Consider the following 18322-nt stretch of genomic DNA (forward strand, 5'->3'; position numbering starts at 1 on the left):
TATATATATAGCACAGAGAGATATAGATATTTTACTCTCTAAAATTCCCATCGTCACAGTTTACTTTATCAGCTCGGTGGAAAAATGTCAGATGAACTACTTGTATAACTTGTCTGACTCAGTCAATCAAAATGGCTCTCATGAGGTTTTTCTGCACTGCACACAGAGTAAGTGCACTCAACAAGGTGTGAAACATCTCAATGAGCTTTAACCGCACATTAGAATTGGCTAGCAACCCCCATGTACTAAATGGCCGTTCTTCAGAACATTTCCTTTTTGTCTTTTGCTTCTTTCACCATTTTACTGTTCTCTTCTCATTTTGCGTCACACTGACGTTTCAAAAGCTTTAAAAATATGTCTAATGAGATTTTTTATAGTGAAGTTGGGTTTGAAATGTATACAAAGTTAACATTTTACCTGCCCATAATAACTCCTGTGATGTTCTCATTTGGTATAAATCCGTATTAGTTGCTCCTGGAAGTCTAAGCTAATGGTTAGTCTTAGTTAGGGAAAGAGCAAAGCTGGTTGCTCTTTCCCTTTAGTAGAAAGCAATTCTACTAAAAAAACATTACGTTTGTATTGGACTGTTATTTTTAATTAACTTTATCGTTACAAGAAAGTGAATTGGGAGGACATGCACCACCAATGTTGTTCCTAGTTGAAACACAAGCTGAATGGGTGAAGAATTTCCAATGAAGATAAAAACCAAAATTTAAAACATAATGCAGGATAAAAACTAGCGTTTAAACAGCTTTCAGTTAGAGTTCTGTAATATGTTGGCTTTTTGAAAAAAACTAGTTTTATTACGGAGTTAGTCTGACAGAAAATGTTCTATTTAGTCTACACAGAAAGATAACGAATGTCCCACCATCTCCATTCTTCAGTTTTTCAGTTCCTCTATGAACAATTGGCAGTATACATAACTACCTAATTCAAGCATGACAACAGTTTAAATGTTTATAAAACAGTTTTTGACTAGACCGATATGACATTTTACAGATTAGGGTTCCTATAAGGTAATAGCAATCCACATTAGTCTCTGCCCCGCCTTGATGGCCCATTAGGTTTAGTCCTTAGGAATAACTCATCTGTATGTATAGTAAGTGAAGATACTTACAATGCGTACAATGTTATAGATATCAACTACCTAGAGGCTTTAAAACATAATCTATTCCTTTTTAAAACTGATTTAAAATCTGCTTTCCAAGAGTGCACTTAAATGCTTGACAAAGGTCTTGTCAAAACTAAAATGCTACGCTCATCAATTCAACTCCTATAGGCATGCAAACTCAAACAACATGCTGATGTAGCTCTCCTTAACCATATATTTTAAAATTCCCCCCTGCCAAGAGGACACAGACACCACACTTTCATGTGCTGTGAAGATGAGCTCTGCTTGAAATTCTTACGTCTGGTCTGGCATCTCCATAACATGCTCTGCTCGCTCGCAGAAAGGATGCAGATGGTTAATCATATCCACTCTGTGCATCTCATTAGGTGGCATGCTGGATACCACAGACCTTTCAGTGCCAAGTGGTGCGGGCTCTAGCCCAGCGGGTAAGTCCTCCTGGAGAGATTCATTAGCTCTCTGTTGCTCTGCCCAATAGGCCTCCTGCTTAGCACACTGGCTGGGTAGATGCATTTTATTTGAGATTGCTTCAAAACCCTTGTCACCATGTCTGATGGATCATCCATTAGCCAAATAATTTTGTTTTGTTTTTGCATAGCATGCAAAACAAAACAAAGCAAAAAACGTTAAAATAATTAATTAAATTCACTTTATTTTTGTTCCTTTGTGCTAAAAAGTTTCGCTAAAAAGGTACAGCAATTAGTTGTCTTCTGACATTGCATGGAGACCTCTGTTAACAGGTGCATCTGCTTCCCCCGAAGGCCCCTATAAGGCTGTAGAAGGTGGCTAAGATGCCTAGAGCAGCATAACCCTGCAGCTATTCAGGCCGTGTCATCCCACTAAGTCCTTAGTACACAATGACCGGACAGCCTGTCATGGCTGAAATGTGTTCTGTGAGTTGTTGAGGCAGGTGCAGTTTAACTCTTTCCTTATGACTCAGCAGAATTGCTGGTGAAACACAACATATCCTCATAGAACAGCATGACATTCGGTAAGAATAGTTTGACACGGATGTCATCCGTTTGGAGCTATTACATTGGGCCAATGGCTTCAAAGAGTAAATTTGATCAAAAGACGGTGTGATTCTTTTAGGTTTTGATTCCGTATCGGGACCAAGACCTTGTCCCTCAAGAGGACGGGGGGTGGCGGCGTTGTCGTCAGCATTTGGCAAAGTGCAAACATGTTGCAGCTGTTGTTTGTACCATGTTTGCAGAGGAGCCGAGGCCACAAGCAGAACAAACCGCACCGGCCCCCATGTCAGATGACCGTTCCTGACATACTTCTGATTTTTTACGAGTCACAGTCATGAGCACAGCGTTTCAAAAGGGACAGATGGAAGACAAATTGTGTGATATTTCTCAGACAGTGTCACAACTGTCAGAAGACAATGCTCAGGAAGATTTATTTTTTTTATTTCCAAGCACTTCTTGTTCAGTAATTACTGCTTTAATTGSTGGATTGTTTGCTAGGTGTTCAAGTGTTCTTTCTCACATGTATTGTGTACTGTGAGCATTATTGGCCACATTCACTGGCAAACTATTTTCTGCTACTGAATTTTCTGAAATAAGCCATCTGTTGTTCTTGTCTGTGGCAGAGATAATGGCTCATCAGCACCTTTAAAAACACAACAACTTTTCTTTGAAGTTGATTTCAAGCTATACTCTATACAACGGCGTGCAGGCCAGTTTCTGTTCCTCACTATGTGCTTTCTGCCTGCGATTTGTACACACACACAGTTAACCTCAGGTGCTGGTCCCCATCTGGTCTGAATGTTTAGGTGGAGATTGAAGATTTAAAAGAGCCTGCAATGTACCTTTAAGCTGAACATATTATCTGATCTGGAAGAAGTACAAGCTTTTGAAATGTACAAAATACGTGTATCTGCAGAGTAGGTTTAATGCGTTTAATGTTTGTGTTAAATCCCACTTATTCTGAGTGTTTTACACATAAGAGTTAATGTGAAGTGCTTCACTTATAATTTTAAATTGTTCTGAAAGTCAAATTAATATTGATTTAACTGCACTTATAATTTTAAGGCAACTTTTGAACTTTTGTTTCTACATTAAAATACTTCACTATGTATGATTCAACACTGGCGAATGGAGTAGTGCAAGAGCAGGGTGGGGTTTGTGTGATGTTGCCTTTATTTTAGGAAAGTAATTTTCTTTTGTAGTTTGTTTTGATTTATCTACCTATGATTAGTTGTATAAATAACATGTATTCAACCTGATGAGTGATGCAACATTTTTTTTCACCCAGAATTATTCCTCTGAGATACAATGAAAGATCTGTGCATGGCTTATGTTAGTTGAAAGCTGTTTTTTTGTTGTCCTTGATTGGCTTCCATTATTTCTTCCCATTGACAGAAACACACGTGGGTTGCTGGGCTCAATAACTCACTGTGTTTTCTTTCCTTGATCTTGAAAATAAAAACCGAAGTCTTCATTTGTAAACACAGGGCCTTATGTAATACCTCTCCTCCCCCACCACTACCTTCTCTTTTTTCCATACCATGTTAATAATTCAGAACAATGATCATAAACCAAACTGCTTTCAGTGTTGACAGGTTTCAGTGGCAGAGGATTTAAGACCGGTGAAATCTGAATAATTAAGATTCAGGGCAGACGCTGGAATCAAGCTGCGTCTTAACTTGTGATTGGTTCCGATGGCTCTTGGCTCTGAAATAAGTTTGTAGTTTAGCTGTTTGTTAAGATGTGTTACCTGTCTTACGTTTGCTTGAAAATAGTCATCTTACTCAGTCCTTATCAGGCATCTCAGGGTGCATTCCTTAGATAACATGGTCTAGTTGGAAACTTCAAGCCTAAATCAGTCTGTAAAAACACAGCAGAATGTTTGTGTTTGTCTTTTAATAAAATGGAAGACGACCATGTGATAAACTGTCCTCAAGTTGTGATGTCAGTGCAGACAAACATCCAAAATGACTAAGATAATAATTGATCCTGGCAATATATCCTAGTAATAATGCAATAACAAAAACAACAGCCATTGTATTCATCCTGTCATTTTGGTTTTGAAGATGAACAACTTACATCATTCAAGCACAAAATGAAAACAACCGAAATACCTCAGACATATCACGCAGACAGAGAACTTCTTGTGGGTATTTTGTACAGCAGGTCCTTTGTGTCTATTGGTTTATAGGCTGGAGTCTCATCAAAGCTTGCAGGTGGGAATTTGTGGGTTGACTTTTCACTGTTCATGTGCAGTTTTCTTGTATAAAAAGTTGAATAGCTGTACTATAATTATGTTGGTGGTTATTATGATGTTTTCTTTCAGATTATTAAAAGTTAATGATATGTGCTTTACCTGGATAGTTGTTTCCTCTTCTTATCTGTACAATAAAGATGTTCCAGTCTAGATGAACATGTCAGACGTAACCTGCTTGACCCATGTTTTCTCATTTAATTTTGTAGCAAAGTAAAGTCTTTGAAACCGGAAAAAAAAAAAAAAACTATACAACTTGGTTGACGTGCTTGTTTGTCTTTTTGTGATGTACCCTGTAAATCTTTTATGATTTAGTAAAGTGCTATATATTTAAAGTTACATGGCCTTGCAAAAGTATTTATACATCTTAAATACTTGCATGGTTCACTACCAAATATTATCATATAACTGTGGAAAGGCGTTCCCTTCCGCATGACATGCAGTTTTAAAAATGTTTTCCAAATAAAACTGCAAAAAGTGGGCTGCACAGTGGCGCAGTTGGAAGAGCTGTTCTGGGTTCGATTCCTGGCCCCGGTCCTTCTGCGTGGAGTTTGCATGTTCTCCCTGTGCATGTGTGGGTTTTCTCCGGGTACTCTGGTTTCCTCCCACAGTCCAAAAACATGACTGTTAGRTTAATTGGTCTSTCTAAATTGTCCCTAGGTGTGAGTGTGTGTGTGCATGGTTGTTTGTCTCTGTGCTGCCTTGTGACAGACTGGCGACCTGTCCAGGGTGAACCCCGTCTCTTGTCCGGAACGTTAGCTGGAGATAGGCACCAGCAACCCTCCCGACCCCACTAAGGGACAAGGGTGTAAAGAAAATGGATGGATGGATGGAACTGCAAAAAATATAGTGTATTTGTATGTAGTCTCTTGACTCAAATCTCAGAACAACTGCCAGTGTCACAGTGCCAGGATGTCACTTTGTCCATGTAGTGACTGACATTTCTTATTTGCGAACAAACTTTGACTTGCAGTCGTTTCCTTGTTGAAAAACAACATCCCCACAGCATGATGCTACCACCACCATGTAGTGCTTGAATGGTGTGTTCAGGTTGATGTCCAATTGTCTTCCATGCATGGCAGTTTGCTTTTGGCTGACAAGACTTCTTCTGTTTTTTTTTGTGTTTGTTTGTTTTTGTTTTTCTTTTTGTCATGGGCTTTCTGACAGAGTTTATTGCAGTGGATTTTAATTGAACCAGAATTAAGAGGCTGAATATAAATTTACGCCAGTTTTAAGATTTTTATATTAAAAACATTTTACAGCTATGCACTACGTAGTGTAAGTCTGTCATTTAAAATCACAGCAGAACACCCATAAGTGGTTGTATAGTTGTATTCCCCAACTATGTGGAGGAATTTGAATGGTTTGAAAAATTTTGCAATCCACTGTAATAAGAGCCTTGAGTAACCTGGCCTACTGAGCATGAATCATTTATAATATGGGGAGTGATGTTACAAATCACAACAGCAACATGGTTTCCAGAGCTAAAACAAATAACCCAGTAATGACGAGGACGGTGGTTCCCTCCTCCTGTAAGTCAAAATGTCTGTTGTGAAAACAGCCTATTTGTCATCCCTGTTGTCCTGTTTTCTCTCAAAAAATAACTTCATGTTTTGTGTGCAGTGCAGCCTTCTGCCGGAGTTGAATACCAGCTCCCTAGTTGTTATCAGATTGGTCTTTACGTGCCAAATTGCCACATTGCCTCCCATTCCTTTACATGAAATCCTATTTGCACTAACTTCTCATTCCCACAAAATGACATCCTGGCTGTTTTTAATCAGGCTTGCTATTTTTGGAGCCTTGGACATTTACCCTGCTAATTCTGTAAACACTGTTTTCTTGCAGCGGCAGCCAAGTCTTGTGTGTGATCAAAGCCAGAGCTGATGGCGATAGCTGCTTGTACACACTGTTGATTCAGCTGTGAGATACTATTGTAGGCTTCATAACTGTTTATTTGGCCATGAATTGTTGCTCTCCTTATCTGCAGTCAGCGGGGGCCATTGTTCCATTATGTATTTTACGCCCGAGCCTCTTTGCCGTGTACACACTTTGTGTTTCTGTCCGCTGAAGACAATGGACAAGTCTGCAACTTGTTGAAGTGTTAATGATCTGTCGACGTTTTGCAAGATAATGTGATTTCTTCTTTTTGTTCTCATCGTTTTCAGAAATAAAACCACATTTCTTTGGTTGCAAAGACAAATTTCACTCAGACATGCATTAAAAGCACAATGCCTTTAAAATCCAAGTGCACTTGAAATATGACTTTTGCTTTGTTTCAGTTTTCCCAGCAGCCGGGTGCCCGGTTTCTATAAGCGAACTGCAGACTTTGTTCAGAGGAGTCATTTAGTATTCTGCGCTTGAACAACGACATTAAAGTACCGTATTTTCCGCACTATAAGGCGCACCTAAAAACCTTCAATTTCCTCAAAAGCCGACAGTGCGCCTTGTAATCCGGTGCGCCTTATATATGGACCAATATTGAGCCACAACAGGTCTAGCAACTACGGTAAGCAGCCGCCAACTTCATTTTTGCCCGTAGAAGAAGAAGTGCGCGGTGCATGCTGGGATAGTTGTCAGAACGATGGTTTGTCAATAAAGTTTGGGGGAGGGGTGAGAGCAGAGACTGCGGCGGCAGCGTGTCGGTTGGTCTGTGTTACCCAGAAAGCAGTTGGGCACAATATCGCAACACCATGAGTGAAACAACGACTGGGGCAGCCTACTATATAAAGTACTCAGGGACCACTTCTTTACAAATGTAGATGTGTAATAATTGAGTACGGCAACCCAAACTGAAGCATCTATTCTATGCACCTTATAATGCGGTGCACCTTATATCTGAAAAAAGCTTTAAAATAGGCCATTCGTTGAAGGTGCGCCTTATAATCCGGTGCGCCTTATAGTGCGGAAAATACGATATTGTAGGTTTGCAAAACCGGAACAAGATTTTTTATTTTTTTTTTATAAGACGTGCTAAAACATGTCAACAGTTTAAAGCAGATGCAGACGTTTCACAGCATTGCTACAATTTGACACATTTGGACAGTGAGTCCTTGTAACAGGGAAACTCAAAGTCACTTTCTTGTTTCAGTTTTGTTAAATGTGTTGTGGTCTATAAAGATGCACCATATAAGGTGAAACAGAATTCTTAAGAACTGAAACTCGAAAAAAATAAAATAAAATATCAACTAGTATTTGTTTCTACCCAATGATGAGATTCTTCAATTTTAGGAGTTTAGTATTTGTGCAACAGAAGAAGAATTTTGAAAAAAAGGTGTGAATATTTGTTTTGCATTTAAAATATAACGGAAATGACTAATGACTACGATCTCCAAGGTGTGAACATTAGGACACAAGTCTTGCACTTTTTCTGTTGTTTGCATGACAAAACCACACAGCAGAACATTTGTTCAACTGTTAGAGACCCAGTTGTGTCTTTTTAGTGGTCACAGTACATTTGCCAGTGAACTGCGCTTCATCCCCAAGATGCAAAGACTTGCCTTTGATGTAATCATTCACAATAAAAAATGAAAGGCTCATCAATTTTGAAATGGACATTTTATTTTTGTAAACGCGCAGGATAATTATCCGAGTCGATTAAAACTTCCCAGAGGGTTGGAAACACTTAACGCCGCATGCTGCACGCGAGCTGCGGAACAAGACGGCGTGAGAGGTTTCTCATATGGCCGGGAGTGTTGTCAGTCACAGCCCTCTGGTTTGATGATGCGTTTCTGTTGCTGTGTGTCTCTGCAGGGAACGGCTTCGTTAACCCCAGGGGCTCGCCGAGCCTCCTCAGCACGCCCAGCGGCAACGGCCTGGGTAAAGTCATGCCTACCAAGTCTCCACCGCCTCCTGGAGGGAACATGGGAATGGGGAGCCGCAAGCCAGACCTGAGGGTTGTTATCCCTCCATCGAGCAAAGGGATGATGCCCCCACTGGTGAGTAAAGAGCACATCAGTTTCATCGACCCGAGGAACTGAGAGGCTGCATTAAACTAAGCAGAAGTATGTGCAGAATTTCCCTGCACATGTCTTTGATGTTATCATCGCAGCACATCATGGTTTGCAAGTGAGGTTATCACCTCATTTAGGACATTGCTTATCTGCATTAAACTTGCTATAACAACGTTCTTTATGAAATCAGCTTTTTGCACTTTAGGAAACCTTCCTTTAAGATTCCTTCAGCCTTATGTCGTAAACATGTCATAACCCCTTAGAAATGAACTCTAGGTTCATACAGGGCTTTGCAAAGGTATTCATGTGCAAACACTAAGTGCTGCATAATTGTGAAGTGGAAGGAAAATGATTCATACTTTTCAAAACATTTACAGTGAAAGTTTCAAAATGGGTGACATGCATTTGTATTCAGCTCCCCGGAGTCTGTTACCTTTTAAATAAAGGTACAATTGGCTTCAGAAGCCACACTTGTTTATAATGTAATCTCTGAATAAATACAACTTTTCTGTAAAGGTTTATTAATAAACATTAATTAACCAAATGTGCAACAAAGATCAAGAAACAAACCAGGTCAACAATAACGTTGTGGGGAAGTTAAAACCATAGAATAATTATTAAAACAATATCAGTGGATATTTTAGTATGTGCACATCTCAAGCAGCACTGTCTAATTTATTATCAAAAAATTTAACACATTTGAGATGGCTGCAAGCCTCATAAGACATGGCCGTCCTCCTAAATTGACCAGCCAGGTAACAGATACCAGCATTGTTCAGAAAAACTCTGGAGGAGCTATATAGATCCACAGCTCAGGTGTGAGAATCTATTGACATAAATACATATCCTCTGAGCAACCAACCAATTTTGCAATACATTGTTTGTGGCAGATCTAAACACTTTAACATCCTGATAGTAAAACTTTGTAGTGGCAGAATTATGTTCTCTTCTTAACAAAAGACAAGGAAGCTAGTCAGAATTAATAAAAAGACGGTGGGGGATTTAAAAAAAAAGGGCAATTCTGGAAGAAAGGACTTCCAGCAGTACGAAGACCTTAGCCATACAATCATAGCCATAATGTAATGGTCTAAATAAGAGTGCATTCGTCCTCGTAACAGTTCCAGCTGTAATTGCGACGAACGCTGGTTCTACAAATGGTATGAGTAGTTTTCAAAGGTACTGTTAAGTAGAATAGAGGGGTGAACTGACATGTTGCAAGTGCTTCAGTAACGGAGAACTGTTCCTGTGAAGGAACATTCTTGCGCCTCGGATGCATCAAGAGCAGACAGGACAAACTGTTTGAGATCTGAAACAGGTTCAGTCTGGAGGTTGCTTCAGTCTTGCCTGAGCCGTGGAGGCGGTGGAAGGTGGCTGCCGTGGCAGGTCTGCAGACAGCCTGTCATTAGGCCATAATGGTATTAAATTAATCACATCTCAGTGTGACAGAGTGTAGATGAAGACTTAATCAGGGGCCCAGGGTGTGAGCCAGATAATATCTTGTCGCCCTTGTCGTGTCTTCCCACAGCTATTGATTGAGGATGAGTATTAGGAGCCCTGGCCTGCTCACAGTGTGTCCCACAGCAAAGGAAAGATGGAAGATGGGTTTCTTGTTTCTCCTTTCGGGCTCAGGGAGGAGTCAGGGTGAACAGGAAAAATAAATAAATATCTGTAGTTTATAATGATTGTGAGTTGATGTTAGGGAAAAGTTTTAGTTTGTATCCTATCTCAGAATAAGTTATTTCTTATTCTGCTTAAAGGTTTCAGGGCACAGCTGTTCATAAATGCTCAAAAAGCATAAGATTTTGCATTGGTGGCAGAAATCATCAGCAGTTTTACTTCCAGTTGTGTCCCCTTTACTATAAAATCTTGATAGCTATCACCTCTCCCCTCTCCTGATCACTCTGCTCCTTTTCCATAACTCTCTTCTTTCCTTCTGTCGAGGGCAGTCGGAAGAGGAGGAAATGGATTTGGTGAGTTTGACAAATGCCTGGGCAAAAGGCTGAAATGTTAACACGCTTCAAAGTAATCACATGCTGAACTGAAGGTGGTGTTCACAGAGGAGACACTTTTCCTTCAAATAAAAAATAAAAAATGTAAAAGACAACAGCTTTTGTCACTGCATGCATTAAGTTTGGCCTGTGAAGAAGACTGCCTTGGCCTGTTAAATTTTCTCCTCTGTTCCAAACATGTGAATATTAGTCACCAGGAGTTCCAGTATGCAGGAGTGTGTGATAGAAAGAGGAGAACTAATGCTAATCCTTTTCACACTGCTATATTACAGTCGCGGTTTGATGTTTAACAATTGAAGAGCAATGAGAAAAACATAAATCGTATATTCTTTTTCCGAGGGAGAGAAAATTACATCATCCGAAATGAAATCACTCTGCGAGATTCTTGGGGTTTGGTGAAGTCATCTGGCCGGATAGTGTTGGAACAATTCAAGGAAGCCATCAACTTTATGATGCAATCCGGCTTCAAACGCAACCGTTGGCAGCTGCGCATATGTTTGTTATATTACACACGGAGGGTTTGTCATAGCATTGTTTTAAAAGCTGCAGCGTGTCTGCTTTTGATTATTAGGCCGTGTGTGCATTTTGTAGCTCACAGCAAAGCTCACTGCATGACCGCACCGAGCTGTGTAGGTGTGTTTGTGTGGATGCATGCCAGCCACTACACTGAAAAACCACCGCAGCTCCTCTGTGCGTCACTCTGGGAATTGAAATGTGTCATTTGCGTTATCCTCTTGCAACATCTCATTCGGGTGTTATGTGAGTGTAGAAGCGATCTGTTGTCTTGCGCTGACTTTTCTTGCTCTGAATGTTTATTTGATTGGACTTAGAGTGAATCTTGAGAGTTTTCTCTATCCCAATTCACTATTTACATGTTTGACATATTAGAGAAAAAAAACTATAAAAAGGAGGGGTGGATTTTACGGGGGATTTGTCATTGTGATGTATTTAGTGAATACATTTGCACATGTGCTTTTTAGACTAAACTTTTAGATTTTACAGAAACATTTCAATTTTAAGAATAATACACGTTAAGTTATTTCAGTAATTTGATTTCAAAAGTAAAACCATTGTATAGGTTTATTACACTGACTGATGTAGCTGAGGCTATTATTTCTAGTAAGGCTGACAGCCCACAAAGTGCTTTATCCAATAATACTAATGGAAAGTTTAGAGGAAGGAAAAATGTGGTAGAAAACATGCAAATGCAATAGGGATTACTGGAGCCTTGAAAATGTTTTGATGTGAAGCCTCTTTTAGTAGTTTGGGGGAGATTTACAGAGTGTGTGCTGCACCTAGAGGCATAATTTCAGAAGCTAATGCACACGGAAGTATTTGGGGCTTTGACTGCAACAGTCACTTCACTTTTGTTAAACCACCACAGAATCAGAGTCAACATCAGAATAGTTTTTTTTACCCGAGCCCCAAAAAAAGGACTTGGTTGTTGGTTGGTAAACCAAGTCATCTTTTCAGGTGAAAATAAATATAACATTTCATTTTGAAATCAAGGTCCCAGAGTCTGGCATATCAGTTGAGTGGCACAGAGTCCACATTTTCATAGTCAGTGAAGATTTTGGGAGTCATGTTATCTACTGGTGTGTTTTATAAATTCAAGAGTGAATGCAGGAATTTTTGGAGTACTTCATGCTTCCACCTGCTGATTAGCTTTCTGGAGATGCTGATTTGGTTCTCCAGCAGGACTTGGCATCTGTACACATACTGCCAGAAGTTCTGATAACTTGGTTAGTTTTCATTGTATCATTGTGTTTGAATAGCCAGCAAAATGACCTGACTTGAATCTAAGTCTCATTCTCCTTTTTATAACAATCAATAGGAGAATGAGAGACCAAAACTGTACAGTAGCTGAAGCTATTACTAAAGCTACATGGGCTTCCTTTACACCTCAGATGGGACACAGGCTGCTTCCATACCACACTGCATTAATCCAGTAATTTATGCAAAAGGAGCCCTGTCCAAATACTGTGTCCACATGCAGTACCCCACCTTACATAAACATACTGCACAGTAGGGTGAAATGTCTGTTTTTACTGGTCTTATGTAATATCATAATTTTCTGTGAATCTTATTTTTGGAACGTGTTAACTGTGACCCTTAATCATCAAAATAAAAAAACAAACACTTAAAATATGTCTTTTTGTGTGAGTTGAATTTATACAATTCAAAATGTTCACTTTATAAAGTTAATCACTGGATTAAATTTAATTTTATGCTATAATTTACTGACATGGACATCTGGTGATTATGACTTGGGGTTTTTAACTGTACAATTTAAAATACTGTTATATACTTTTGCTAACTTACACAGCTTCACTGCCACCTTGTGGTGGATAATGTCTGGTGTAAAATTACGGGGGGAAAAAATATATTTTCAAGTACTTTTTAATTTCTGCGATGAGAGTATGCTCATAGTCTGGATAGATCTGGATTTGGACTGGTATATTTTCTGCATTTATTTTCTCCGTCTTGCTTTTGTGTCCTACAGAACACCCAGAGGATAAGCAGTTCCCAGTCCACCCAGCCGCTTGCCACTCCTGTTGTGTCTGTTACCACCCCCAGTTTGCCCCCACAGGGCTTGGTCTATTCAGGCATGCCCACCGCCTACAATCCTGCTGGTGAGTCTGCACCTTCTGCCCTCATCCCTACACTGAAAGCAGCCCCCTCAGCTGGGACCTCTTGTAGTTCACGTTCCTTGTTCCTGCTATTTTCTTACTAGCGCACAGTTGTGAAGGTGAAATGTGAGTTAGTTCTCAGTTTGTGAGTGTGTGACTGCTTTTGTTTTAACAGAGTACTCGCTGAGCAGTGCGGATATCTCCTCCCTGCAGGGCTTCAGCTCTCCCGGCCTCTCTCTGGGCTCCATGTCTGCATGGCAACAGCATCAACTAGGCCAGGCAGCTCTTAATTCTTTGGTGTAAGTAACACACTTGCAAACAAAGGCACACTCTACAGACACCCTCGCATAAAAGCAACACCCACGGTGCTCTGTGATATCATTCTGAATCATTCACTTACATATTCCTGGCTTTTAGCACTGTTTTTTATTTTTGTTGTAAACTGAATATGAGATATTCTTCTTCCCTATGCTGCAGTGGTGGAAGTCACCTACCTCAGGGTTCCAACTTATCCATTAGCACCAGCCAGAGCATAAACATCAAGTCTGAGCCCATTTCCCCGCCCCGCGAGCGGGTCACCCCATCCGGGTTCCCCCCACAGCAGCCCCAGCAAGGGTCCAGCCGGCAGGAAGTTCTGGGACGCTCGCCCGCCGACAGCCTCAGCTCGTCCTGCAGTTCATATGACGGCAGCGACCGCGAGGACCACCGGGCGGACTTCCATTCCCCGCTTGGACTCGGAAGACCCCCTGCCGGCTCTGAGGACAGGGAGAGCCCGTCAGTCAAGCGCTTGCGCATGGATACATGGGTGACATAAGGAGCTCTGATCCGGTCTGCAGTCACCAGCCAGACAGAGAGAGAGAGAAAGGGAGGGATTAGACATGGGGATAAAAGACAGAGCGAGGGTCCTTAGAGCTGTCAACATTATTCTATTATTCAACTCCACTTCGATTTGTAATTCTGGGATGTAACGTTAGAAGATGTCAGGGCATATTTAAGTCAATTCTAAAACTGATACAGCAAGGTTAAATAATCTAAATACATTTTGGGCACTGGCAGGTGGTATCAGGTACTTGGTGCAGTTCAGAAGGCGTCTGCAGATGAGAGAAAATTGTTAAGTGATAAGCGGTAGAATATTGTAGCCACTGGTCTAGTCAGACACTTACATGTAGTTGCTGTTTTGCTGTCGTGCTCGCAAGTTCGCAAACAATCCCAGAAAATTGTGTTGCTTTCAGGCTAAGGACTCTCTAATTACATAGGATGTTCACGTCAAGAAGTATGTCCAAATACAACGGTGCAATCACCCAAGTTTGGTCTAAAAGGGGGGGCCTCTCTAAATTTTTTAAATCCATATGATCTTTTGACACGGAGCACATCATGGCGAGGTCTTTCAAGACTCTTTTAATAAGCTAAAACAACTTTAAAACAACAACATGGGAGGTAAAATAACATCAGAATTTATCGCAATAATGATAATTAATTTTATAATTTAAAAGAGTAAGGTGTATAAATATACAGTTAAGATAATGCAAACCTGTCCAGTTGAGCTGGTTAGTAAGCCAACGTGTTCACATTTGAGCAACAGTTCATTAGTTAAATAAGCCAAAGCTGGGGTTTTTGTGTTGTACAGTTGCTGTAATCTCTCTACAGTTTGCTCAAATACTGCCTGTCTTCTTCTTTTTTTTTTTTTTCTTTTTTTTTTTCATCATACTCTGTATTTTTCATCGTACTTTGTTGCGGTGTGAAAATCACAAAAGGCTGATTCTTGAATCTGAAATCAAAAAGCCATGGGCGTTTGCTGTTCTATTTGTACAATGTCAAAATATGAGCCAAGCGTTTTGTCTCTTTTTTTTTTTGTTGTTGTTGTTGTGTAAATAGCAACTTTAATATATATATTGCCAGGGTGGTGAGTACACCGTTTTCAAGAAAAGTATATTTTTGTGGTTTACAGCTGAGTTTACAGGAGTGGACCTTTAAAAAAAAAAAGAAGTCACTGGTCCATATTTCAAGGTTTTGTTCAGTCATTTCTGCATAAACTCTGACAAATTTTTGCTTTTAGATTATTGGTTTTGTCTTGTTTGCCCTGAATACACTCTATGACGAATTAAGTAAGGTCAAACTTTTTTCTTTCTTTCTTTTTTTTTTTTTGAAGGATGATCAAAAGGCTGGGGGAAATAGGGTTTCTTCCTACCTATTGTGCTCTAACACCAGGTGCTGAAGTTACTGCCACAATTCAAACCCGCGGTTTTATCTCACACAACAGAGAATATTCTATTGTTGTTGCTTCTAACTCAACTGACTGAAAACCATCTCTGAGGCCATTTGGCTCATCCTGCCACTGGCTTTTGGAATTTAACTCAACAAATTCAAACACAGAACAGCTGCTGGTGACGTTGGGATGAAAATAATCATATATGCGGGCCCACATGTAGTTGTAAATACCCGTAATAACCCAATTGGCTGAAGAGATCCTATCACAAGTTTATCCCCATTTAGTGACAGTGCTGTAACCTTGTAKTAGAAACAATAGGAGCCAGAAATTTGCAAAGAAATTGAAAGTTGTTTTTGCATACAGCCTGTGTTATTACACTGTAACAATGACTGAAAAAAAACAGGGTTGTGGTGGTTTTAATTCTCCATTTCAAAAGGAATTACCCATTCATCAGATAACAGCACACTGACTGACTTCTATATTTCCTGCTGAGAGGCACACATTTGTATGAGAATTTTTCTGTACGAGACGGATTTCACTGTGCATTCTCCATGGCGTGTCTTGTGTTTGTTAGTAACCTTGGGCATCCTTCAACCTTCCCACAGTTTTACACCATTGCAGATCTATGCAGATTTAACTCCACTTCACATGAAATATAAATGCTATGATGTCATTACTAAACATATTCAGTCCACAAGCTGTCAGGGGAAAGAGTGTCAGACTGTTAGCCTCTTATTCTGAAGTGCCACAGCTGGAAGTTACTGGACTACAATTTTATTATCATCAATCTCTTTTGGGCCATCTCCTCATATTCATTTTCCCGTAAGAAGTATTCATACAGCTTGAACGTTTTCACACCGTGTCTTGTTGCAGCCACTAGTCTTAATGTATTTTATTGGGATTGTGCATGAGAGAGCGATACAATGCAGTACTTGTGAAATGCAATAGAATTTATTTATTTATTTTAAACAAACTGAAATCTGGAAAGTGTGACATGTGTTTTCTGCCTCTAGCCACGACTACAGCCACACATTTTTGGGGTTATGTAATAAACCTTTATCCCAATGTTATTTACCAAACACCTCAACCTGAGTCAGATTGGATAGACAGACTTCAAGAAACGCTAATCCCATTTCTTGATATCCTAAAGTAGCCTGGATRTGTGTCTTTGGTTGTCCTGCTATTTTTCATCTATGTAATGATAATGGGTGGGGAGCTAAAAACTTACATTTTTGGTCTCGCTGTCATACAACAATTGCCTTTTTTGGCACTCTTTTTTTGAAAGATCAGATTTGTAGTGTTCTCTTGATCTTCAACTCCTCCAGAGTGGCTGCTTCTCTGATTAACACTCTCCTACATTGCACCCAGACAAACTCAAAAAGCTGACCTCTGAAGAAAAAGAAGCGAATGCAAATTGAGGCCACACTTTATACTGTTTAACTTGTAAAAATTACAAAAAAATCCCAATAAAATCCAGTGCAGTTTGTGGTTGTAATGTGACAAACTTTGAAAAAGTTCAACTGACTGCTTTTGCGAGACACTTTATGACACATAAATATACACCATAGTGTTTAATTGCCCTTATTGTAATCCAGTTTAACACAGCAGAGGAAAATAGCAATAATAAATGACTTCAACAGAAATCAGCCTGTCTTGGCAGCGCCGCCTCATAGTTGAGCACATTTTTTAGCACTTGATGACATATCAGGGAATTTTGTAGTTGCTCTACCAATATGCACAGTTAGGAAATGCCTTATTCCAAAGAGAAATTGCACCACATTTGTTCTCACTCCTGTACGGAAAAGACAATGCAGACATCATCTGGGCGGGAGCAGATCCCGCCTCTCTTCACTGCAAACTCACACAAGCTATTGCATGGTGAATGCACGGTGATACAATTCGCTCTGTTCGTCCTCGTCCAAATTGTGCATAACTGATGAATGTGAAAGGAAAGGGTAATCGATGAACCTCTGGAGAGGACTTTCTTCACTTTGCTGTGCAAGAGCACACCGCTTTGCTTCATGGCTTTTATAAACAGAACTAAGTGTTTGGTAAGTGTCTGTAGTTAATAGTTCACGTAACTAAAGGAGCTGTTTTCGGTTTGAGTGCTCAGACCGTTTGGCGGCACAAGCTGGACTTTGTTGCCAATAATAAAAATATTTGTTTTAAAATTGAAATAGATTTTAAGTTAATCTGCATTTTTGTTTTCGCTTGAATGTGTTATTTTATTTTCAACATACAATAATTATTCAAGTGAACTTTTTATTGAACAATTAAGATACTATGCTAGATGTTGTACAAAATTTGTATTCTACACAAAAAAAGTGCAAATATTGGCTTTTCATGTGTAATTTTGTTTGGGTTTTTTTTCTCTCTTATTCTGTATAAAATGAAGTAAACAACTCTTTCATAGAATCTGTTCTTCTGTGAAGTCCCAAACAGTATAAACTGTCAACTTTATTAAACACCTCAGTGTATGCTCAATCTGAACTCTGTCTGCTCATCTTTGTGTACTTGGTTAATGCTGCATTTTCAAAAGTTTAGTCAAAAGACTGTAGGCTAAAAAAGGCCCACTTTGCAACATGTCTGCAATACAAATAAAGTGAGCTTTGGAATAAAGATTAGTTAACAAAATAATGATAGTAATAATAAGTTAATGGATCACTAAGTGTAATGACTCAATTTAATACATTTGTTGTAATACATTTACTTTTCGTGACATCCAAACTATTCCTCAAATTGAATACTCAAAGACAGCAGCAATTTTAACATACAGAGGACTTTCTTATAATGACCTGCAGTTTAAAGGTTTCCTGTGGATGAAGCGACAAAAACACAGAAAACCATACAGTAGCCTTTAATGGTAAGATTTGGTATGTTCAATTTTTGCATACATCTATATATTTCCGCAAAGTTACCAGAAGGCGGCGTTGTTGTACAATTAAATGTATACCCAGTTGGTCGCTGGCTTCCTGGTTGGGTCACGTAGGTTAGAAAGGAGTTTTTATGTTTGCTTTATAATCTCTTGGACATATTTTTAAGGAACAGTGGTTTGATTCAATTGCAAGGCCACTTAAAAATACTTAGGAATGTAAAGGATTTTCCAATGCCTAAAAACCGGCAATAAGGGAAACAAATTCAAAATTGAAAGTAAGGAAGCAACTTAAGTT

General features: G+C 39.5%; 1 protein-coding gene across 15 annotated transcripts in view; it reads left to right on the plus strand.

Moving 5' to 3' along the window:
* mef2aa (myocyte enhancer factor 2aa) overlaps window positions 1-17642 on the plus strand; it is a 75322-nt gene extending 57680 nt beyond the window's left edge. For 6 of the 15 annotated variants that reach the window (XM_008412371.2, XM_008412374.2, XM_008412373.2 and 3 more), the window contains 6 exons: window positions 1498-1557; window positions 8105-8289; window positions 10251-10274; window positions 12817-12946; window positions 13119-13242; window positions 13421-17642. In XM_008412371.2, coding sequence (XP_008410593.1) covers window positions 1498-1557; window positions 8105-8289; window positions 10251-10274; window positions 12817-12946; window positions 13119-13242; window positions 13421-13757 — 860 coding nt within the window. In that variant the 3' untranslated portion in view covers window positions 13758-17642. The remainder of the gene's footprint in view (window positions 1-1497; window positions 1558-8104; window positions 8290-10250; window positions 10275-12816; window positions 12947-13118; window positions 13243-13420) is intronic. The other 9 variants (XM_017305331.1, XM_017305336.1, XM_017305335.1 and 6 more) reach the window with 4 other exon arrangements.
* The last annotated feature ends 680 nt before the right edge of the window (window positions 17643-18322 follow it).

Source organism: Poecilia reticulata, linkage group LG6, assembly GCF_000633615.1.
Source record: "Poecilia reticulata strain Guanapo linkage group LG6, Guppy_female_1.0+MT, whole genome shotgun sequence".
In the NCBI taxonomy this organism is placed as follows: Eukaryota; Metazoa; Chordata; class Actinopteri; order Cyprinodontiformes; family Poeciliidae; genus Poecilia; species Poecilia reticulata.